The sequence below is a fragment of the Phyllostomus hastatus genome, unplaced genomic scaffold, assembly GCF_019186645.2.
Source record: "Phyllostomus hastatus isolate PE091 unplaced genomic scaffold, TTU_PhHast_1.1 phas_contig_65, whole genome shotgun sequence".
Classification (NCBI taxonomy): Eukaryota; Metazoa; Chordata; class Mammalia; order Chiroptera; family Phyllostomidae; genus Phyllostomus; species Phyllostomus hastatus.
Window position 1 is genome coordinate 1,734,279 of NW_025333932.1, and position 23,287 is coordinate 1,757,565.

At 37.1% G+C, this 23,287-nt stretch overlaps 1 protein-coding gene across 2 annotated transcripts in view; it reads left to right on the plus strand.

The window, feature by feature from the left end:
• PRKDC (protein kinase, DNA-activated, catalytic subunit) overlaps positions 1–23,287 on the plus strand; it is a 199,660-nt gene that overhangs the window by 111,404 nt on the left and 64,969 nt on the right. For both annotated transcript variants that reach the window (XM_045849401.1, XM_045849402.1), the window contains 15 exons: positions 242–379; positions 599–718; positions 2,999–3,142; positions 4,699–4,850; positions 5,327–5,458; positions 6,987–7,098; positions 9,317–9,441; positions 9,523–9,672; positions 10,776–10,949; positions 11,842–11,940; positions 12,972–13,179; positions 14,756–14,945; positions 16,189–16,404; positions 21,079–21,191; positions 22,860–22,991. In XM_045849401.1, the coding sequence (XP_045705357.1) occupies positions 242–379; positions 599–718; positions 2,999–3,142; positions 4,699–4,850; positions 5,327–5,458; positions 6,987–7,098; positions 9,317–9,441; positions 9,523–9,672; positions 10,776–10,949; positions 11,842–11,940; positions 12,972–13,179; positions 14,756–14,945; positions 16,189–16,404; positions 21,079–21,191; positions 22,860–22,991 (2,205 nt within the window). The remainder of the gene's footprint in view (positions 1–241; positions 380–598; positions 719–2,998; positions 3,143–4,698; positions 4,851–5,326; positions 5,459–6,986; positions 7,099–9,316; positions 9,442–9,522; positions 9,673–10,775; positions 10,950–11,841; positions 11,941–12,971; positions 13,180–14,755; positions 14,946–16,188; positions 16,405–21,078; positions 21,192–22,859; positions 22,992–23,287) is intronic.

Consider the following 23,287-nt stretch of genomic DNA (forward strand, 5'->3'; position numbering starts at 1 on the left):
GGGGAGTGACCACATAGACAAGGGTTAGAGGGGAAATAGAATGTAAGGAAGACATAATGAGGTCCTGTTTATTTTTTGGTTGTTTAATAAGAAAATATACCAAGTACATGTGATATTATTATCTAATTAGCATTGTTACTTAAGTATGTATTTCATGATATTGTACCCAAAATCAGAATGTCATGTACACTGAAATTTTAACAGTGTCCTTTTCATAAATTGGATTCTTACCTTTCTGTAGGAACATAAAGACTTCAAGATCCAAGATGATTTCCTAGAGTTAGAGATGGACGAACTCAATCAACACGAATGTATGGCAACCATGACAGCCCTGATTAAGCACATGCGGAGAAACCAGATCCTGCCTAAAGAAGAAGAGGTCTCTTTTTCTGCTAATCTTTCATTGTCTCACTTAATACTGTTCAATTGATACCATATTAAGAAAGAACATTTAATAACAAAGACTAAACCACATTCCATATCATATAAACATGAGTTTTGCTGCTCATCTTGTACTTTGTCATTGTTGTCTCGTAATGTCAAAATATGAGGTTATTTTATTCTACTTTTCAGTGTAATTTTGAATGTCTCATTTCAGGGTTCCATGCCAAGAACTCTTCTTCCTTGGATGAAATTTCTTCATGACAAACTAGGAAATCCATCAGTATCATTAAATATTCGTCTCTTCTTAGCTAAGCTTATTATTAATACAGAAGAAGTAAGTGATTTATTATTTCTTTAAGTATTCTTTGCATCTCCTTTAAAAGCCCACCACAAAGAAAGATGTTCTCTGAAGAAATTAACCAACCATATGTATTTATTTCCTCAACATCATTCTTTTATCATTTCTTTTGAAAACATGTACATTAACCTCTGTTGAGTTAAAGTGATCTTTTTATGAGTACACATGATGGCCCTTTCTTATGGCTGCCAACCTCCTTGGTTTGTAGTAGCAAATAAAGTGGCAAAATTATTCCTCTTAACTCTATGTAAAAAAAAATAACTTACTCTCTTAGAAAGTTGCTGAATTTATCACTTGGTCTACATACAGCACTGTGTTAGGGAGGGGTGTCTTTCACTGGTGGAAGTTAGGATAGATTTTTAAGAGAGCCCTTGAGTTAAGTTCTGTAAAGTAGCAGTGGAAGGTGGCATTCTGCATAGAAACAGCAGTGTGAGTAAGGGTGGCCTCTGAGAGGGCCAAGCATGTCCGCTCTGACTGCACAGAGCATGGGCACACGGTCGGGAGGAACAGCACAAGTGCCATGGCTACATATCTGAGGGCGGGTGAGCTGAGCCAGGCCTCAGGGGTCCATACAAAGGGTCTAGCTCATTCACTGAGTGGTGGAGAGCTACTGAAGGGTGCTAATTAGAGTGACATGATCTATTTGGCCCCACAGAAGGTTCTTCTAAGCAGTACTATGAATGTGAGCTGAAAGCCACAAGGCTGTCGGAAGGTGCTTGAAAGGGCTGACCTGAGACTGCAGCAGGGCCTGTGTTCCTCAGGGTTGTGTTTTCTAGTTCCTGGGGCTGCCATAACATAGCTCTTAGAGGTACCACAAAACTGGATGGCTTAAATAACAGAATCCGAAAGCCAGAGTTCAAGTTCAGGATGTTGGAAGGGTTGGTTCTTTCCGAAAGCCGTGAGAAAAAATCTCTTTCAGGCCTCTCACCCAGCAGATAGTGGTTTCGGGTATGTCAGCATGGTGTTCTCCATGAGCCTTCACACTCTCTTCCCCTTTATGTCTGTCTCATGTGTGCAATTTTCCCTTTTAATGAGGACACTGTTAATGGATTAGGGCCCTCAATGACCTCTTGGTAATCTTCAAAGATCCCATTCCTAAATAAGGAAGTTAGAACTTCAACATTCTTTTGGGAGATTCAGTTCAAGCCATAATAACATGAGGTCACTTGTGCTTTCTGGCTCACATTCTTATAAGTGCTGACTTGATGGCTAGCAAAAAAGGAACTGGCATCTTTGTTTCTTGGATGATGACTTGGTAGGCTGGGTATGGATATGTGGTTTGACAAGGAAACCTACCCAATTTTTTCACGTGTGTGGATATGAGGTGACGCTGAGACAGCACTGAGATGTGTCCCTGGAGCGTTATGTGTATCTGAAGCTCCGGAATTATCAGGACAGCGGCTTTCACATGTTTAAGAATCTCTTGTATTATGGAAGAAAGATTAGAACTTGTATTTACATTTAAAAAATTATAACCTTTAATTTATCTATTTGTTATATTTTAATATAGTACAGTTTGTATTTATAATTTACAAATAAACCAATATATGGAAAGTGTTCAGACTTTTTTTTACTCTTGGGGGTACATAAACAAAAAAGATATGAGACAACATATCTTTTGTTGCAGTGAGAGTAGATAAGAAATATCTGAGAAAACATTTTTTTAAAAAGGTTGCAGAGGTTAATACAATAACTTGAATCAGTTTAGTCTATTATTTTATATCAAAATAGCATTCTTCTGCAATTTGTAGAGTAAATTAAATGGAATTTAATATATAGGTACATTTTATTTAGATTTCAGAGTCTTAAGTATATGAAATCTTCCGCAATATAGGAAGAAATGGGGGAAAAATTAGCCACCTGCACCTAACTTGCATATTCTCATTTTTCATATACCCTATGCATTGGCATAAAATAAAATTAAATTCTCTAGAGCTGCATATTGTTCAGATAGGACAATGTTGATACAGAATAACTTTGATTTCTATGAGCATAGTTATACCAGAAAGGTTTTAAGCAAAGAAAACATCAGTAATAAATTTCCTTCCATTATATTGTGGTTTTAGGGACCTATAAAGAGAATTCAACAGACAATCTGATCTGATAAATCAGTGTAATTGTTGGAATTTACATCTGTTTTTGATTTAGGTCATGTCATAACATAAAAATTTTAGCTGATGGAGGATATGTTTCTGGATTAATATTTTGGTTATTCAAAATAGTTCTTTGATAATTGACTTCTAAATTTTCTTCTAGGTCTTTCGCCCTTACGCGAAGTACTGGCTTAGTCCCTTGCTGCAGCTGGTGGTTTCTGAAACTAATGGAGGAGAAGGGATTCACTATATGGTGGTTGAGGTCGTGGCTACTGTTCTTTCATGGACAGGATTAGCTACTCCTATAGTAAGCATGGATACATCTTTTATGTAGTAATCTATCATTTTTTTGCTATCTTAAATAGAGCATATAAAAAATAATTCAAGCTCCTCTTAATGACTTAGAGTCTTCATTCTTAGAATTAATTGTTATACTGTTGTGGTGCTATTATACTGAATGGCATACTGTTTTAGTTCTCTTTTGTCTGCTTTGGTAATTCCTCAGGCCTTTCATTCTTAAGCTATCAGATGTTTGTTTAATTTTATTTGTTGCTTTTACCTGCAAGGAGTTTGAAAGCTAGGAAATTGGTTTATTAAAGTATGAGAAATAAATGGCAGTAGACTTCTGTTGTGATTAAAGTCCCTGAATTTTTTGGCATTTATTTTGCCAGCCTCTCTAATCCCAGAGTACTGACTGTGCTCTGTAATGGCTGAGATTGTTCCTCAAGTGACTGTGAGCTGCATGACACTCTTTCGTATTGCAGCTTGTGGTGTTCACCGGTATAGATTTGTGTGTGCTGGAGCTTTGCCCAGTCACTTGAAAACGTTAGCACTAATCAAGTATAAGAGTTTTCATGTAAGGATATTCTGGGAACAGTCCTTATTAAATATAATGATGTACATAGAGCTTATACATGTGTTTGTGTCTGGATGTACCTCTCATTTCAAAGTAAACGATATGTAGGTTCCTTAGTCTTGATGTGATGAAATAATTGTAGTCTGCTTACTAATGTGAAAAAGTTAAGAGAATGTTTAATTTAACTTAGGAACTATTAGAAAAGATTGATTTAGATGTTAGGGGCTCAGCTGGACTTGAAGGAGCTGAATTGCTTAGGTGGCAGAATAGCTGATTAAATCAACAGTGAGCCAAAGTGAAAGTCACAGTGAAGCCTTTAATCAAAAACCTCATTGCAATAATATATGCAAGAGGTTAAAAGCAGAGGAAGCCACGACTTTCTTGTTCCATTTTCCTTCCTGGAACAGCATACTAGTCAAGGGTCAGATGGATCAGTACTGATATGGGGGTGATTTCTTTGTTCAGGGAGCGACTAATTAAAAACCCCAGCTGTTTTGCAGGACCATGGAATTGGGAGGAGTGCAAGGGAAGAAGGCTAGGAGCTGAAAAGCACTGAGGGCTGAGTCTGAGTAGGGAAGAGTGTTTTCAAGTTTTCCTATCCTCCTTCCTGAGGAAGTTTTAGCAGAGGCACCTGAAAAAGATAGAGACTTGGGAGGGAAGGCACCTGGACTAGGAATGTACATGTATGAAAGAGCATGACCAGACAGGGGGCCTGAGTGTCTGACTGCAGCTACCCTTTGAGACTGCAGTGTACTGGCTATGTTCCAAGTCCATTGAGTGTTTTGGGGGTTGGGGGCAGGCAGCTTTACCCCTTAAAGGCCCATCAAGGACAGCCTTTGTAATTTCCTGTGGTTGGACCTGAAAAATCACACACAGGTTTTTAACCAGGAGCCAGACTCCTCAATAGAATGCCACATTTCTCTTATAAATGGACTTTTGGGTTAAAAACTGCTCCTTCAGAATGGAATGCTACACATTAATGTGGATTTTTTTTTATACCATTTCAGGGGGTTCCTAAAGATGAAGTATTAGCAAACCGATTGCTTCATTTCCTAATGAAACATGTTTTTCATCAAAAAAGAGCTGTGTTTAGCCACAACCTTGAAATTATAAAAACCCTTGTTGAATGCTGGAAGGATTGTTTATCCATCCCTTACAGGTATAAATTTACTAGATTATGCAATATTGTTTAGAAGTTTTAAAGATGTAGCATGTTATAAATAGTGATTACAATGAAATTTAATTACTTGAAATGATAGAAGGACTACTATAATTTGAAATAGAATCCATTTATGAGGGTATAATATTGCTCTCATAAAGTTACAACTTTCAAAGTTTGACACTAGAAGCACTTTGCTTTTTACTATAACAGCCCAGGGATGGACTGTAGAACTTTTCTTTGATTCCTTTTGGCACTGCCTTAGGCAACAGAAAACTTTCATGATATAAAAATGCCTCTGGTCCAGAGCTAGAATAACCTGGATGTGAACAAAGAGGGTATTAGTAAGAAGGGTGTTAGATGTGGGAAAGGAAAAAGGATTTCTTACCTTGAAAATTAGCTGTAGAAAATTTTATTTGTCTCCCTTCTTTTTATTTCATTATATGATAATCTACATTTTTATGCTTATGTTTCAGCTTAATATTTGAAAAGTTTTCCAGGAAAGATCCTAATTCTAAAGACAATTCAGTAGGAATTCAATTATTAGGCATTGTGATCGCCAATAACTTCCCTCCCTATGACCCAAAATGTGGCATAGAGAGTACAAAGTAAGTATCACTTTTACTTTGATTTTTTTTTAAGTTAAAGTATACCTGAATTGGAAATAGACTGGTTTAATTTTGGTTTAATTTTGATGAGTTTAAGGGCCAAACCCATTTTAAATATTTCTATCTTAATTTAAATATTTGGGTTTAGAGGTCATTTGGGAGAAGTACGTAAATGGAGTGAATGAGGAAAGAAAATTTTTTAAAAATTAGTGTAATTTTTCATGTACATTTTGGAAAATAGGAGGTGTTAAGTTTTTTTTTCTTATTTTCTAAAGTGACATTTTTAGCATTTACCCCTGAAAGCAACATGAGCTCTGTGAGACCATTCATTATAGAATCATGACCCTGAAAGGGATGCTGATGGTCCTCATGCGGCCTTCCCGGTCTCTGTTTTCATGTGTGGTTGCAGCCACATTGCTCCCCTCCCATTAGGACCCTTCACAGGTCAGGGTGGAGGAACTTAAAGTCAATGTTAATATTGTGGTTACTCTCTAGATTTCAGCATCTCCCTTCCATGCTGTGCCATTTCTTTGGAAGTGTCTCACTCTGTCTAGTTGGTCCTCTCCAACTAACCTGGTATCTTACACAAATATGTTGCTTAACACAGTCAGCAGGAAATAGCTTATTGTTAGACAAGTTATTTTTTGAGCTTTGATTTTCTCCAGTGACAACTCTACAGAGAAATTAAATTGAAATTAAAAACTCTATGGGGCTGAAATTAAACGTCCCTCTGGCTATAAAATCTGGGGGCACTGCATTTGTGCTCGCTTTATTTTTTATTATTTTATTGCTTCTCTCTGTCTTAGTCCATGGCTTTAAGAGGGAGTCATGACATTATAATCATAGGCAATAGCTTTTTCTTCACTATAGTTTATATGCTGGATGCTATGAAACTACAGTGAAGGTTTTTGGTGGGGGTTCCCCAAGAAACCAGCACAGTTACTGATGTGTCTTTAAGTTCCTCAGGTCCTGCAGGCTTCTTGGTCTCACTTCATGTAGGGGAAGGAAGCCCAGTTAACGCAATGTAGGCTATAGACAGTGCCCCCACAACACAGATAACACCGTGGTCAGTCAGTACAGGATATAGTCAGTTCCTTCACCCTGCAAGTTCACTGGCACATCATGGTCTGCCTGAAAGAAGTAAGTTCTGTTTTTCAGCCACTCCATTCGCCAAGCATCTCCAGGTGATTGAGCTAATGGAGCCTAGGAAATGCGTAGGGTCTTCATTCTCCATCCTCCTCTTCAGCTGGAGTCACTTCCCCTCTACATACAGTATTAGGTTTTGCTCTGACTACGGCATGTTCAGTGTGATTGACCTGACTATAAAGTGCCTTCCTGATGTCATGATGTCAGAGCCTTAAATACATCTTTATATATATTCACACAAATAATTCAGATCACATTTTAGGTTTCATATTTTCTCAATTTTTTCTAATTAATATAGTGCAAGGAATAAAATTGTTATAATTTTATGTCAAACAAGAGGATGGATTATTTTATGCATATTTATTTTCTATATTTGTTACAGATACTTTCAAGCTTTGGTCAATAACATGTCTTTTGTAAAATATAAAGAGGTATATGCAGCAGCAGCAGAAGTTCTGGGGCTTATTCTTCAATATTGTACTGAGAGAAAGGATGTAAGTATGTTGTACAATTTTAAATAAATGCTTTTTCAATTTTAATTCGTCATGACACTTGATACTTATATGCTCTATACTATAAGAAACCAAAGTGGGCATTCAGCATTTATTAATATTTTACTCTCTCTCCTTCTGTATATAATTCTCATCTTTTTTTTTTAAAGAGGATATATGGTTTTTTGAAGACTTGGAAAGTGGTTAAATATTCAAAGATTGGTAATTTACTCTTTATTCTAAAAGTCAGGATATGACTATTTAACCAGCTTTCATTCCTCTGAACTTGGTCTCAGGATATCCTTTTGGAGGTAGATACCTGCTACTGTTAGGGTTGGTAAGCTATTAAAATCCTCTGCTTCCAGTTTTTTACATAATACAGTCATTACATGGGAGAAAATGCTTCCTAGGGAACCTTTCTCAGTCTTGTGTGCTCTGCCCACTTCACTGGATCTTGAAAAGTACCTTCTTGAATGTTTAAGCACAGTATACATTCAGAGTACTGTAATTTTCAATAAAATATAATTATTAAAGATATATATATATATATATATATATACATACATACACACACACACATATATATAAAGTTGCATGGAAAGTATATTATAACTTACTGGAAAATAGTGTAGTGGAACAATGTCTACTGCTACATTGCCCTTGTCACTCATTGTGATATTTGTGCCGGGTCTCTCTGTTTCAGTCTGTCCACAATGACACGTTCACCACTCCTCCTTGATTTCCTTTTGTCACTGGTTCTGGGACACTTCTTGACTCTCTTCCTACTTCCTGGGCAGTTTCTTCTCCCTTCCTTAGTTGCATGTTTCCCAGGCCATGTCCATAGCTATGATTTTGGTCTTGCTCTGCTTCACTGCTCCCCTGCTGATCATACATCTTCATGGCTTTAAAAACCTCCTCTATATTCATGATTCCCAAAGTTGTATTTCTAGCCCACTTCCTCTCCTGAAAGAAAAGGGTGAGAATGGAGTCTGGGCTCCATTCATTGTCAGTGAAGGGAAGTCAGGAAGTCCCAAGGTACCCAGGGTATCCCAAAATAGCATGTTGGACCCCCTGTCCATTTCACCAATTAGGCATTCATTTAGATTTAAAATGGAATTAAATTAAGCTAAAAGGAAATAGACATCTTTGGGAAAATCAAATATATAATTTATTTAAGGATTATCAGATATTTTAGTAAAATAAGCAATTTTAAAAATTCAGAATAACCTTGTTATGACATGATTCTAATGTCTCCTAAATGTTTGGCATCAGTTTACATAGTGTGCTTCATTTTTACTGTGGATGGAGCAAATTACAGCAGATCCCAGGCTCAATCTCTCTTAACCTAAATTTTAACATAATTGAAATGGGAAGCACTTTTGTTTTACATAGTTTTTTAAAACTATGTAAAATGGCATTGGCTTTCTGTGTAGAAATTTGGGGAAAGTGAAACATAAAGAGGTAAGAGTCACTCATATTCTAACCACTAAACTCCAGTCATCAGCGTGTGTGCCTGCATTCATCTTCCACTGTTTTATTCATGTTGGCAGGCTCACATTGTTTTATAACTTTGGCAGATCTGCATGTTGGTCACTCATATACTTATATTAGGTACTTACTAGTTGGTTCCAGGCTCCTGTTATCAGCTAGAAACAGGACAGTTCAAGTGCCCTTCAGGGACCTGGCACTTGGTGAAGGGAGACAGGTAATTCACAGACAAATCTTTTATAATAGGTAGAAATGTATGATCAAGAGAAAGCAGGGTGTAGGGAGATAGTGATAGTTTAGATAGAGTTGCTTGAAAATTGTGGTTTGTGTGAATACTCCAGCAGAGATGTGAATACTGGTACCATACAATGTGTCTTAATCAGCATTACACTAATTTTAGTTCAGCTTCTTAAATGACTTGTTGGCCATGTTTCATTGTCAGAAGGAAGTACTAGTCTTCTTTATCAATCTGACATATGACATGAGCCAGACACCTCCAATGCTAGCAACACAAGCGCATGTATCCACAGCCTGGTTTCCCTATACTCATGGTTCCAGAGCGTCTGTGGTACTTAGTGGTTAATGCAAACCTGCGAGTGCTCCTGGAGCTTCCCATGGTGACCATGTTGGAGATGATAGCACCGAACACTTAACTATTCAAGATAAACCTGTTTTCAGAAACTTCACGTAAGTGTCCACTTTTGTATATTAGAAAAGAAACTTAATTTTTCAGATTCTGGAGGAGTCCATGTGTGAACTGATTGTAAAACAGTTGAAGCAACATCAGAATACAATGGAGGACAAATTTATCGTGTGCTTGAACAAAGTTGTGAAGAGCTTCCCTCCTTTTGCCGATAGGTAAGATGCTGGTGGTGAACATCTGGTGGCAAGAGGTGATTGAGACTGCCCTCTGACTCACTGACCATGTCCCCTGGTTAGGTTTATGAATACTGTGTTCTTCCTGTTGCCAAAATTTCATGGTGTGATGAAGACTCTCTGTCTAGAAGTGGTGCTGTGTCGTTCAGAGGCGATAACAGATCTGTACTTACAGTTAAAGAGCAAGGACTTCATTCAAGTCATGAGATACAGGTGAGTGGGAGACCAGCCTCATGTTCTCAGTGCAACAAGCTCATAAAATGTCGATTTGTTCAGCTATTTCATGCAACTCAGAGCTTGTAGGTTTTCATGAATATGTTAATTTTGTTAAATTTGTTCAATATGAATCTGAGAAGAAAAGGTAGTGGGGCCTGGTCATCTTGCCTCCTCTTACCTAGCACCTTGGGGTGGCCACATTTGAGGCATTCTAAGGCTGTTTTCAGATGTAAAATGCATCTATTTTGCCAGGTAAGAGGCTTCCTTTTTGTGGTGATTGTTGTTAAAATTGTTCATCTACTTTCAAAATTGCAATCTCCAGTAAGTGTTAACAGAGAATGCTCTGACCATTTAAAATATTTTTACTTCTCTGTACTCTTTTCCAGCCTTGTCTGTATTCATATCTTTTACATATTGATAAATTATTGATGTGTACTGTGCAAGTGAAAAAAGAACACATGTCATTGTGTCCTAATATCCTGCATTAAACATTTACTGAAAACCTATTGTGTGTAAAACACTTTAAGGAAAAAATATACAAAACAAGGAGATAGGTGTACACCTTCTCTGGGACCAAGACTGCATTTAACCCCACATACAACACACCAGGTCTGACACGTGAAGTCATTTTGTTAAATCATGAAATTTGTTTTTATATTTAGTTTATTGTATTTGACATTTTCATCTTTTAAAAAAAGTAAGCTTTAAAATTTTGAATAAGCATGTTTACAGAAAAGTTAAAAGATAGCACACATAGTTCCTATATACACTTCACCCAGTTTTCCATCTTACATGATTGTGGTACATTGGTAAAGAAATTAATGTTAGTACATTACTGTTAACCAAAGTAGATTTTATTTGGATTTCACCAGTTTTTCCAGGGTCCAATCCAAAATTCCATGTTGAAATAATTTGTTTATTTTTAATAATCTAACCCATGATAATTATTTTTAAGGACATAATTTTATATGTGTAGTATTAGCTATTATAATAAATTTTGAAATATAGAACAGTGTACAGAAAAGTTAATCTGTCATATCTGAAAGTATAATAATAAAAAATGATAAATTTATATGTTCTTAAAATCTCCCTTATTATAGAGATGATGAAAGACAAAAAGTGTGTTTGGACATAATTTATAAGATGATGGCAAAATTGAAACCAGTAGAACTCCGAGAACTTATGAATCCTATTATAGAATTCATTTCTCATCCTTCTCCAGTGTGTAGGGAGCAAATGTATAATATTCTTATGTGGATTCATGACAATTACCGGTAAGCTCTACATTCACATTTTGTATTATATTTCTTATGGGAAAACTTGGGTGCTTTTAGCTATCTGAAACAGATTATAATAAATAATAAAAACATTTCAACATATGATTAATAATTAAGACAAGTTTATTTTTGTATATCAGAATGTATCCTTAATCCTTATTTTAACTTGTATTATGTATCTATGGTAAATATTCAAATCTTGAAATTATTGAGTTAAAAGTATAATTTGTTTTTGCCCTGGCTGGTGCTGCTCAGTTGGTTGGAGCGTCATCCCATAACCAAAAGGCTGTGGGTTCAATTCCTGGTCAGGGGACATACCTAGATTGCAGGTTCAATCCACAGTTTGGGTACATAGGATTCCCCATCTGGGCGCATGCAGGAGGCTACCAATCAATGCTTCTGGCATCTCTTGTTTCTCTCCCTCCCTTTCTCTTTCTCTAGGAATGATGAGAAAATGTCCACCAGTGAGGATTTTTTGAAAAATGTAATTTGTTTTCATATTTATCTCTTTAAGATCTGATAAGATTAAGGAAATGAACTCTACTGGGATGTCTTCCTCTTCAGGACCACTGTCATACCACTTCCATGGGACTTGGGCCACCTCCTAGCATTCCCAGGGAACCCTTTGAAGCCCTGCTCCCACCACCTACTCCTCCCCCACCCCACCCCCCACACACTTGAGTCAGGGGCAGTCACTTGAATGGGCTCACAGAGGCATCAAAGGGGAGGGTGTTAGAGTACATACACAAGAGAATGGACTCTACTGTTAATTTGAAATTTAAATTCCATAGGGAAAGCCAGGTTTCTTTAATTCTAGACAGTGTTACTGGTTTGAACAAAAGTAATACATGAGAGTATTAATGCTTTGTCATTTTGTTATTTTTCTCAGAGATCCAGAAAGTCAAGCAGATGATGACTCCCAGGAAGTATTTAAGTTGGCAAAAGATGTGTTGATTCAGGGATTGACTGATGAGAACCTTGGCCTTCAGTATGTGCTCCTCCTGGAATAATTGATCCAGGACCAATAAATTTAGGGGTATTTTTTTCTGGACTAGCATAGTGTAGTTTTTAGCAGTTTTAGAAATATATTTGTAGTATGAGCATTTTCTCTGCCTCTTGTGTTCATAATATTAAATAAAAATGTATTTTAATCACATTAGACTTAAAAACCCTGACAAGTTACTTTAATATGAAACTCTTATAAAAGTGGTGTGGATAAAGCTGTCTCTGCCAGTACAGTGAATTAAAGCAGTAGAAAATGAAAAAAGTCTAATGATAATTACTATGTTTTTCATTTAATTCAAATAGTTGAGATCACACAATACATATTACTATTTGAATGAACTGTTTGAAACATTAAAAATAGGAGGAAACTGTAATGTTACTTTTACATGGAAATATGATGATTGTTCTCATCTAAAATGCCTACCCTAAGTCAGTTAAATGAATGTTTATCAAGTAGTAATGACATAAGAAGGGGCATAAACTTTTTATATGATTCTAAATATCAGTTAATTTTCTGTTCTGCTGCAATTTTAAATTCATAGAGCCTTTAAAAATTGCATTTGGATTTCATAAGCATATCTAAATTATAAAGCATAAACTGGTTTTTAACTAGTTTAAGTTTTGAATATTTTATGGCACTAATTTTTGAAGTCACTAGTTTTAGCAAGGCAGCAAAGAATTATATGTACTGTATTAAGATGTTTTCTCAGTTTCAAAATAGTTAATATTATGTATACTTATCATTAAAAATTTCCCAGGTAATAAAGATGAGAATAAAACCACCCAGTTTCTCACTGGTTAAATATGCTAAAATTTTACAATATTTCCTTCCTTTAATGCATATTATTCATAACTCAGACTATACTGTTTATAGTATTTTAAATGTGGTTTCCCTCTATGTTAAACTTTATATAAATGAAAAACTGTGCCTTCTCCACATAACACTGTGTGTAGGACATTTTTTTCATTTGCCAATATCTGAGCAATATGCTTTTTTCCTTGTGTGCTTTTCAGATTAATTATTCGAAATTTCTGGAGCCATGAAACTAGGTTACCTTCAAATACCTTGGATCGATTGTTGGCACTAAATTCCTTATATTCTCCTAAAATAGAAATGCACTTTTTAAGTTTAGCAACAGATTTTCTCCTTGAAATGACCAGCATGAGCCCAGATTATCTAAACCCTGTGTTTGAGCATCCTCTGTCAGAATGCAGATTTCAGGTGAAGTATTTGTCTCTGTAATAATAAATCTTATAAGCTTTCCTTTGTTATCAACATTTTCCTACTGAGTAAAATCGGCTTTCTTTTTTTATTGAGATATAATTGACATATAACATACTAGTTTCAGGTGCATAACATGACCATTTGATATTTGTATATTACAAAATGATCACCACACTAAGCCTAGTTAACATCATCACGATACAGTTTTTTTCCTTGCAGTGAGAACTTTTAAGATCTACTCTCTTAGCAACTTTCAAATATATGTTGTATTATTAACTGTAGACACAATGTTGTACATTACGAGATTTGTGCCTTTTGACCCCCTTGACCCATTTTGCCCATACCTCGCCCCCATCTCTGGCAGCCACCAATATTCTCTTTATCTGTGAGTTCAAATTTTTTGTTTTGTTTTGCTGTTGTTTTTTTAGACTCCACATATAAGTGATCATATGGGTCTTTCTCTGACTTACTTAGCATAATGGCCTTAAGATTCATCCATGTTGTTGCAAATGGCAATATTTCCTTCTTTTTTGTAGATGAATATTATACATATATATCACATTTTCTTTATTAGTGGACACTTAGGTTGCTTTCATGTCTTTACAATTGTAAATAATGCTACAATGAACATGGGGGTGCAGTATCATTTTAACTTAGTGTTTTTGTTTCAGAAAAATACCCAGAAGTAGTATATCTGAATAATATGGTAATCCTATTTTTAATTTTTTGAGGAACTACCACAGTGTTTTCCACAGTGGCTGCACCAATTTACCTTTCCACCAACTGAGTGCAAGGGTCCCCTGTTCTCCACATCCTCTCCAACACTTGTTTTGTGTCTTCCTGATAATAGCCATTCTAACAGTTGTGATATCTCATTGTGTTCATTTGCATTTCCCTGATGTTTAGTGATGTGTTTGTTTTTTTTTTAATATTTGGAATACACATTCCTTCCTGAAACATTCACATTTGCTTTACCCACCTCTGCCCACATTCCCTTCACAGGGCTCATACTTCTCATTCTTTCAGCCTCCACTTAAATTTTCCTTTCTCCTTACTACCTTTATTCCCTTCTACCATCCCTCCTGTTCACTGTGTACATGCTGAGTTTATGTTATCTCCTGGCAGCCTTAAGGGCTGATATTTACACATTTACAAAAGAGTTCACTTCCCTTCTGCCTGAGCTCCTAGGCAGAGCCTGACTCTGTTCTGCATGCACTTGTATTTCCAGTAGCTTTCTCAGTGCTAGGCGTGTGGTGAGTACTTAGGAAGGAGTTGAGTCATTTAACTTGTTGCAGTTGTGGTGCCATTATTGAGTGTGTTCATTAAGCCTTTTAATGCAGAATGTTAAAGAGTAGAAAAATGGTATTTCTCCCCTAGCACCAATTAGTTTTTCTAGTTGGCAAATAATTCTTATTATAACTTTTCATTCTAAAAAGCTTCTTCAGATGCTTTCCACACAGATATATGTAATTATAGTACAAACTTGCTGATAGTACTATTGGATTTTAGATAAAAATATTCCCATGTTGCTAACGAAGGACCATTATTTTATTTGAAACTCTCTTATATGCAGGAATATACTATTGACTCTGACTGGCGCTTTCGAAGTACTGTTCTCACTCCAATGTTTGTTGAGACCCAGGCTTCCCAGAGTGCTCTCCAGACTTGGACCCAGGAAGGATCCCCTTCTGCTCAAGGGGCTACGACTAGGCACATACGGGCCACCCAGCAGCAGTATGATTTCACACCTACACAAAACACAGGTAACCATCAATCTGAAGGCCTACCTTCTGTGTGCCAGGCTTATTACCTGTGGAGGCAACCTCTGCTCCAAGAACTTGACCACATTTAAGATAAGAGAAACAATCATAGGAAAAAAGGATAAGAACCACAAAAAAGGTTATGTCAGTCAAGGAGAAAAGGACTGAAACCCCTAGAATAGTCAAATTCTTAGAGACAGAAAGTAGAAGGGTAGTTTCTAGGGTCTGGGGAAGGGGACAGTGGGGAGTTACAGTTTAATGTGTATAACGTTTCAGTTGGAGAAGATGATGAAGTTCTGGAGGTAGTGGTGATAGTGGATAATAGTGATGGTTGCCCAACTATGTGAGTGTACTTGATGCCATAGAATGTTACATTTTAAAAATGATTAAAATAGTCAATTTGATGTTATATATATTTTATCACAAATGTTTTAAAAAGGAGAAAAAGATTGTTTTTCTGGAAAAAAAGTTATTCCAGACTGGAAAAACTGTTTCCAGTTTTTTCCTATAAACAAAAAGTTATTTTGGAAAAGAAAATTTTAATACATTATGAAAAATAAAAGTTTTAATACATTATGTTCTATTTCAGTTTTGTCCAGAAAAATCTGTTTAGTACATCAAATTCAAAACTTCATATCTCAGAAGCAAAGGAGAGCTAAACCAAATTTATCTACTGTTTATAGTATACTGTACTTTTCTTTTTCAAAAGCTTCAGCTGTTTCATTTGATCATCACAGTACAAGTTGTAGAGTAAAATATCTGAATTATTTTATAGAAACACTTTAACATGTTTCATTTGTATAAATTTTTTCACATTCTATTGGTTCTAGAAGTAGGGCTAATTTGAATAACTACAATGGAAATTTTATGACACTGATATTAGAAATCAAGGATCCTAGTAGATACAAAATATTATTCCTGTAATGATCACAGCAGCTGAAGGAACAGGTGATGTGTTTTCTGCTTTACAAATGAGGACACACCTGAGCTGCCTTGGGTTGTCTACTGGTAACTTCATGGAGCCTCCACCCAGTGTCCTACTATGACACAACTGCCTCCCTGGAGGAGCTGTCCATAGTCACTATCACAGGTGTGCATATGGAGGCCCCAGGGGCCAGCCAGATGAAGCCTCCTTCTCTTGCAGTGCTGTGGCAGGTACTGTCCTGGTGCAGTGGCAGTGGGGCAGATGTGGCAGGGCTGTACGGTGCTGACATGATGTGACATCTCTGGTCATGCCTATTTGCAGATGGAAGAAGCTCCTTTAATTGGCTGACTGGGAGCAGTATTGACCCACTGGTTGATTATATGGTCTCTCCATCATCCGATTCCTTGTCTTCCTCCTTACTGTTTGCTCACAAGAGGAGTGAAAAATCACCAAGAACACCCTTGAAGTCAGTGGGACCTGATTTTGGGGGAAAAAGGCTTGGCCTTCCAGGGGACAAGGTGGATGACAAAGCAAAAGGTAAAGTAAGCTTGCTGAAATGTGTTTAAAAGGACCTGCCCTCTAAATCAGTGCAGAGGCTTAGATAAGGAAATCACATTTCTGATTGTATTCACATATACTTATAGCCCGTAATTAAAATTTAATTTGGTAAATGTTGTCTGGGCATTTATCATGTTGAAATTATAGTTTTATGTGTTCCAGAAAAGCTATTGATAAATTGAACTTAATCCATTTATTTAGTGACTTTCCAGAACAGTAGGGGCGGGTAAGGTAGGTGATTTTGGGATGAGGCAGAATTAGTAAACTAAGTCTCAAAGAGAGGGTTTAAATCCAGATAGAGAATAGAGACATTTTCCAGAGGGAGCATCAGGAAAGACCTGCAGGAGGAGTTGGCCTTTGAGACCAGTATTGGGGGATTCAGATAGGGGAAGGGAAAGGATGAACAAGGACAGAGATGGAGGAGTACAGAACATGTGAACATTTATTGAGAGACCACTCTAGTAGTGCATTGTAGTAGTCCAATTAAATGATGCTTCAGAACACACGGGGAGTAAAAGTAAAGAGCGTTGAGAAAACAGACTGGGATGCGGCTTTAGAATGAACCACAGCTTTAGGTCAGGAACTGAGCAGAGATAGGTCCAAGGTCTCTGAATGATCTCTTGGGGAGGTTTGTGTAGAACAGCATATGGAATGCCTAAGGAGGATGGACAGGTAGAGGTCAAAGCAACTACAGGTCACGGGAGGAAGGTGGGATGGGAAAGACAAGGGGTGAGCCCATGGGCAATTGGAAGAGGGCTGAGTGGAAAGGGCTGGCAGAGCCTCCAGACGCAGCACTGAGAGGGCCGAGGTTGAGGTCAGTTTGGGAGTTAGTGCTATATGAGAATTGTAGCTCTGGGAGTGCGTGAAAACCCAGAGGAAGAAAAATAAATGAAGAGAGAAACAGTCCTAAGACAGAAATGTAGGGAATGCCAACATATAGATTTAAATAGATATAAGTAAAATTAAGAGTGACAGTAAACTCCTTTTTATTTAATTGTAAGAACTAAAAATTGCACACACAAATACTTTCCTTACCCCCAACTACTTTTTTTTTTTTTCACAATTTCATGCTGCACATCTGTGGCCATACACAATTCTCTAAGTTTATTACAGAAAGATAAATCTACCCTGTCCTTTTTGTTCATAACTGTGAGTTTGACAGAGGGCTATGAATCCAATTTCTTTTTTCCTCCACACTTGACTACTTCCCACCAGTCTTTTTATTTACAGTCTTCTTCCTTTTCTGTCTTTCCGTCAAACTAGTGTATGATCCTCCAAGAGTGCATGGTTCTCTGTCCTCCCTATAACTTTGATTATAAAAGCCCCAAAGTTAAAAATGAAGTCCCAAAGTGACTGTTATCTTCCCATTTTTTATAGATTGTCTCTCTGACCCTTTATGTCTGCTTATCTCAAACCCATGTGCAGCTTTCTGTAAAATTGCTACAGATATGTGTACTTTTGGGGCAGTCCAGTTCACTCACAGTGATTATAACAGACCAGCTCTGGGCTGGTTAGTTTCTTGGTTGAATTTCTTCACTGAATGGGGAATGAGGCTCAGAGAGAAATGAAATTGTTAAGAATGACAGGAGTTATTGTACAGAACGCAGATTGTTGCAGTTTTCCCCCTGTCTACGTTTTTAGAGTGAAAAAAATGTCACTGATGATGTAAGTAGAATTGGGGGACCATGTATAGGAAGATAAGAGGTGAAACCTAATTTTTAAACCATTTGCTATAAAAGTTTTATATGTGGATTTGAAAAAACTCAGTCATAGAACTGAGTAGGTAAAATAAATACTAAGAGTAATTCGAGTACTATACTTGAATCTCCTCATGTACCTTTGTAGATTTAAAATATTTTCACTTCTTGTCTTCTTTAAGATGTATGTATTTTCTTGCCCAAAGAAGAACATTTGGAGGTTTATAATACACAGAGTTAGTACTTACTATGTTACTAATTACTGTCATTGAAAGAGAATACAGCAAAAACTTGAAATTGTAATCTAATTAAAATATCATTTTTCTGTCATTAATTTTTTTATTTCAGTTTCCTTTAGTTATTTGTATCAGAGTAATTCATACATGTAGTTTAAAGAGTCAAATACTTCTCCAAATCTTGTTAGAAGAAATGAAAGATGCAACCAATTATACCATTTTAGCCAAGATTTGGTGTTTACTTCCATCTCTCCAAACAGTCTTTATATTTTTACCTTCATTTTCTTTCAGTATTCGTCATGCTTTTTGGCTTTACATCACAAACATTAAGGATTTGGCTCCCTCTTGCCCCGCACCCTCATCTCTCTCTCTCACACACAATGAATTCTTTCTATGCCTTCATCTTCTGATACAGTTATATCTTAGTCTTCATTTCATCAATATTCAGTTTCCTTTCATTTTGACTACATAAATAGTATTTGTGGTTGAACCATGAGTCGATGATTAGTTTTCGTTTTTATACAATATTTTTTTCTGGGCATTAATAATATTTTGGTTTAGATGCTTAGATTTCTACATATTTATCAAAAATTTCCTCTGAGTTGTATAGTTTTATTGTATCCCAACATATATAAATTGTTCATGTTCTTAAAGAAATCTCGCCCTCACTGGTGTAGTTCAGTGGATTGAGCATGGGCTAAGAACCAAGGAGTCACCGGTTCAATCCCCAGTCAGGGCACTTGCCTAGGTTGTGGGCTACTCCCCAGTGGGGGCCACATGAGCAGCAACCACACATCGATGTTTCTCTCTCTTTCTCCTTTCCTTCCACTCTAAAAATAAATAAATAAAATCTTTAAAAATAAAAGAAATCTTTCCTGGAGCCTCCAAGCTGCCTCATTCCAGGGTGCTTACTTTTGGTGTGTCTTCTTACCTGTCACCTAGAGACCTCCCCTACATCCTGAGGGTCCTGTTCACCTTTCCTGATTCTTCTTCTTTTAGTTTAGTTCCTTCTTTTTGGTGGAATACCTCCTCAGTTAGCTTCCTGAGAAAGGGGATCAGAAGCATTAAGAATCTTTGATGCCATGCATTGCTTTTAGTGGTACTCACACCTAATGGGTAGTTTAGCTACAGAATTCCAAATGTGAACTCGTAGAAGTTTCCTAGTTCACAGCATTGTGACTGAGAAACATGATGTCATTCTTTTTGTTGATCCTTTGTAAGAACTGGATCTTTTCTCTATGGATACTCTTATGATCTTCTCTTTTAAACCAGCTTTAAGAAATTTCACAAAACTATTCTTTGATTCAGGCCTATTTTAGTCCATTTTTCAGGGCTCTTTCAGACTGCTAATTCATATGTTTCAGTTCTAGAATGTTCTTGGGCGATTGTGTTGATGATTTCCTTATCTCAGTTTTCTCTTCTTGGAATCCTGTTACTTGGATATCAGATCTTCTAGATTATTCTTCTAATTTTATTGTTTTGTCCATTTTGCTCTATATTCTAAGAAATCTCTTCAACCTTATTTTCTAACCCTTGCTTTTATGTTATGATATCATATTTTAAATTTCTGTAACCTTTCTTATTCTCTCAACGTTCCTTCAGTACTTGATTCATGGTTGCAGTATCTACTCTTATCTTTCTGATAAATGATAATGTTTTAATTTTTTTTCTGCATAGTCCGATTTCAGCAATGGCTCATTTGCTATTGTTTATTTTGGTTTCTGTCTTTCATATTTGAAGCTTTCCTCCTAATACTTGTTGATTTTTGGCTTTTTTGTGTGTGTTCCGAGGTAGGGCACTAAAAAGGCATTTGGAATAGCTTGCAAATTGGGAGTGCCTAGTGACTAGTCTTCACTGAGCAGAGGTCAGACTGCACCAGGACATTGAAACTCATGTCACTGTATCTGTGTGCTCTTTTGTACTGGCTGATTGTGTAGTGGCAAAATCTCTGATCTCCGGCTTGCAGGATAAAGGCCTGGGTGCAGAAGTCTGGGGACCAAGTGGGAGGAGGAAGCTCCAGATTCCAGATGTCTTCATGATCACTGTATCTTCTCTGCCTCCAACCCTGCTAACCTTTTTTCACTCCCAGACCCTGTGTCCATTACCCCATTCCACACCCACAGCTTGGGGACTGAGCTTTCAGTCTACACCTCGTGCTTCAGCCTCACTTTTCTCCCCCTTCTCTGGAGGTGCCATTGCTGTCAGTCCCTGAGCCTTTCAAGTCTTCTCCACTGTCACTGTTCTGGCACATTCTCTCCACCGCAGCACTAGGAGTGGATTGAGCTAGTTTTAGCTTTCTGTTCTCTAGTTTCCAAAACTGGTGAGTTATTTCCACTGCATAGGCTTATGTCATTTAAAAGAAATAAAGAAGCTTCAGCCGCTGTGGCTCAGTTGATTGAGTGCTGACCTGTGAACCGAAGGGTCGCCGGTTCGATTCCCAGTCAGGGCATATGCCTGGGTTGCGGGCCATGTCCCCAAGGGGGGCGTGTGAGAGACAACCACACATTGATGTTTCTCCTTCTCTTTCTCCTTCCCTTCCCCTCTCTAAAAATAAGAAAAAAATAAAACTAAAAAAAAAAAGAAACAAGGAAAACTAAAATATAAGTAAAAAATGGAGGTAAGCAAACCTCACTTTTATTTTAGGGGATTCTGGGAATGGGGCAGAGTCAACTATAAATGTTAAATTGGTCAACTGTAACAACCTGCTTTTTATTCTTCAGGTACAGACAATTGGGCAGAAATATTAAGATTACGCAGACGATTTTTAAAGGACCAGGAAAAGCTCAGTTTGATTTATGCAAAAAAAAGTGTTGTTGAACAAAAACGAGAGAAGGTTGGTATGTTTCTCAAGAATTTGATTGGTTTGAAATATTTATTTTATACTCATACACTAAGGAAACAAGCTTTCTGCCAGATAATTGGTTCTAATATTGGTCTACAAACCAAAATCACTGAAGCAGCAACTGTCTGACCTGAAGGTATTTATGTAGATGTAGATGTAGAGGGCATTCAAGACTCACTGATGAAGTTGTGGGAAATTGGAATGAAACATGAGTGGGTCATCCCCTGAATCTGGTGCATCCTGGCTCATAGGCACTGGCAGGACCCCATCTCTGTCCCTTCTTTCAGCCTCTCATCACAGTTTAGATTTGTTCTCTCTGAACAGACTGACTTTCTCTATGTGGTGGAACCCTGACCACCCATTACCCCTGAATTTTATGTATTATAACTATAGCTGCAGGGAAGGGATTGCCCCACCCTCTGCCTCAAGGCCAGAGTCTTGACCCACTTACTCTTCTTGGAGGTATCTGGATGGAGGGAATGGTTGGCACAGAGGAAGGGGTGAGCAGGGCTAGGCAGAAAGACCAGAGCTATTTGCTGAAAGCAGTGATTTGAGGCACAAATGTGGCATGAATTAACAGTTAAATCTTTTTCAGAATGTGGAAACAATGAAATAATTTATTTGCCATAGTTTTAGTCTTACTTCTAAATCAATAATTATAAAAATTTTCAAGAAAAAAAAGAATAGATTATGAGTAAAAGAAGAAATTCTGTCTTTGTTCTAATTCAGTTTAAATCCTTAACCACAGAATTAACTTCCAAATCTGAGTATAAAGTGGTTAAATGGTTCCACCATATCTTCTGTATCCACTCTATTTTTCTTACTCTTGTCTCTGTAACTGCAACTATTGAGGACTAGGGTCCAAAATCACTATCCCAAGTTTATCTTACTGGCCCCATCACACCTGGAGGGCTCCTGAATAAACCTGAACCCTGACTAGGCATGCCTGAAGGAAATAACAATATGTAGGCAGCAAAAGGAAAAGAGAAAATCAGGATGGTTAGATAGAATTGGCAGTTATTTTGGCCTGATCCAAAGGCCTTCTTAGTAATTAAGAAATGTGGAAAGCCTGCTCCATGAGGCCACACGTTCCCTCTGACATTGGCGTTCTGATTTGAAGTGGCTGGCCACTTGTTAAGAACAACATGGAAAAAAACAATCATCGGAAGGCCTTGCACTTGTGGTCATTTGTTTGTTGGAGCATTGTGCTCAGTGTCTAGAACTACTCAGTGCTGGTGTTAAATAGGTGGGTGTAATATGTGCACTGTTGAACGTTAACCATGGTCTCGCTGGGCCTCATAGCTAAGGTTTATTCTAAGAAATAGAAGAAGAAAATACAACTTCTAAGTTGTATGTCTTTCCTTTCTAAGAAGGAAATACAACTCTCTGATTTATGGCTTTAAAAAGTTTTCAGATTATGTTGTAGTAAATATTTAAATTATTTTTACGGCTCATTTGCCATAGTGATTTTTTTTTTTGGACTTAGCATCTATTATCAACTGGTAAAAGATAGTGACTGAACCATTTTGTATACAAATTGTCATTGATTCACTTTTATGTTAAAGGTAGGCACTCACAGTTTCATAGCTCACGTACTACTGATTTTCTCAAATAGCAATTCAAATCTCAAATCATCCATTTTGGTTCTAATTATTATAGGAGATGAAGAGTGAGTTAAGAATGAAGCATGATGCCCAAGTCATTTTGTACAGAAGTTACCGTCAAGGAGACCTTCCTGACATTCAGATTAAATATAGCAGCCTCATCACCCCCTTGCAAGCTGTGGCTCAGGTTGGTCCTTGAACACTGCATGTTCTATGGGTGGATAAAAACCATTAAAACAGTCCCACTATATCATAAATGAAGTGTTGATTTGTCCTAAACATTGGACTTGGTTAGAAGACCTTGTTCCAAGTCTGAGTTCTGCCATTTCCTCACACCAAAACTTCTTTTCACACAGTGAGACTCTGACTTGGAGTCCTGTAGAAGATAGCCCTACGATGGGAATGCTTGTCAAGACGTGTAATGCTCTGACCCAGTGCTTTAATCTTTGAAATGAGGGAGTAAAATGTAATTATCTTACCAAC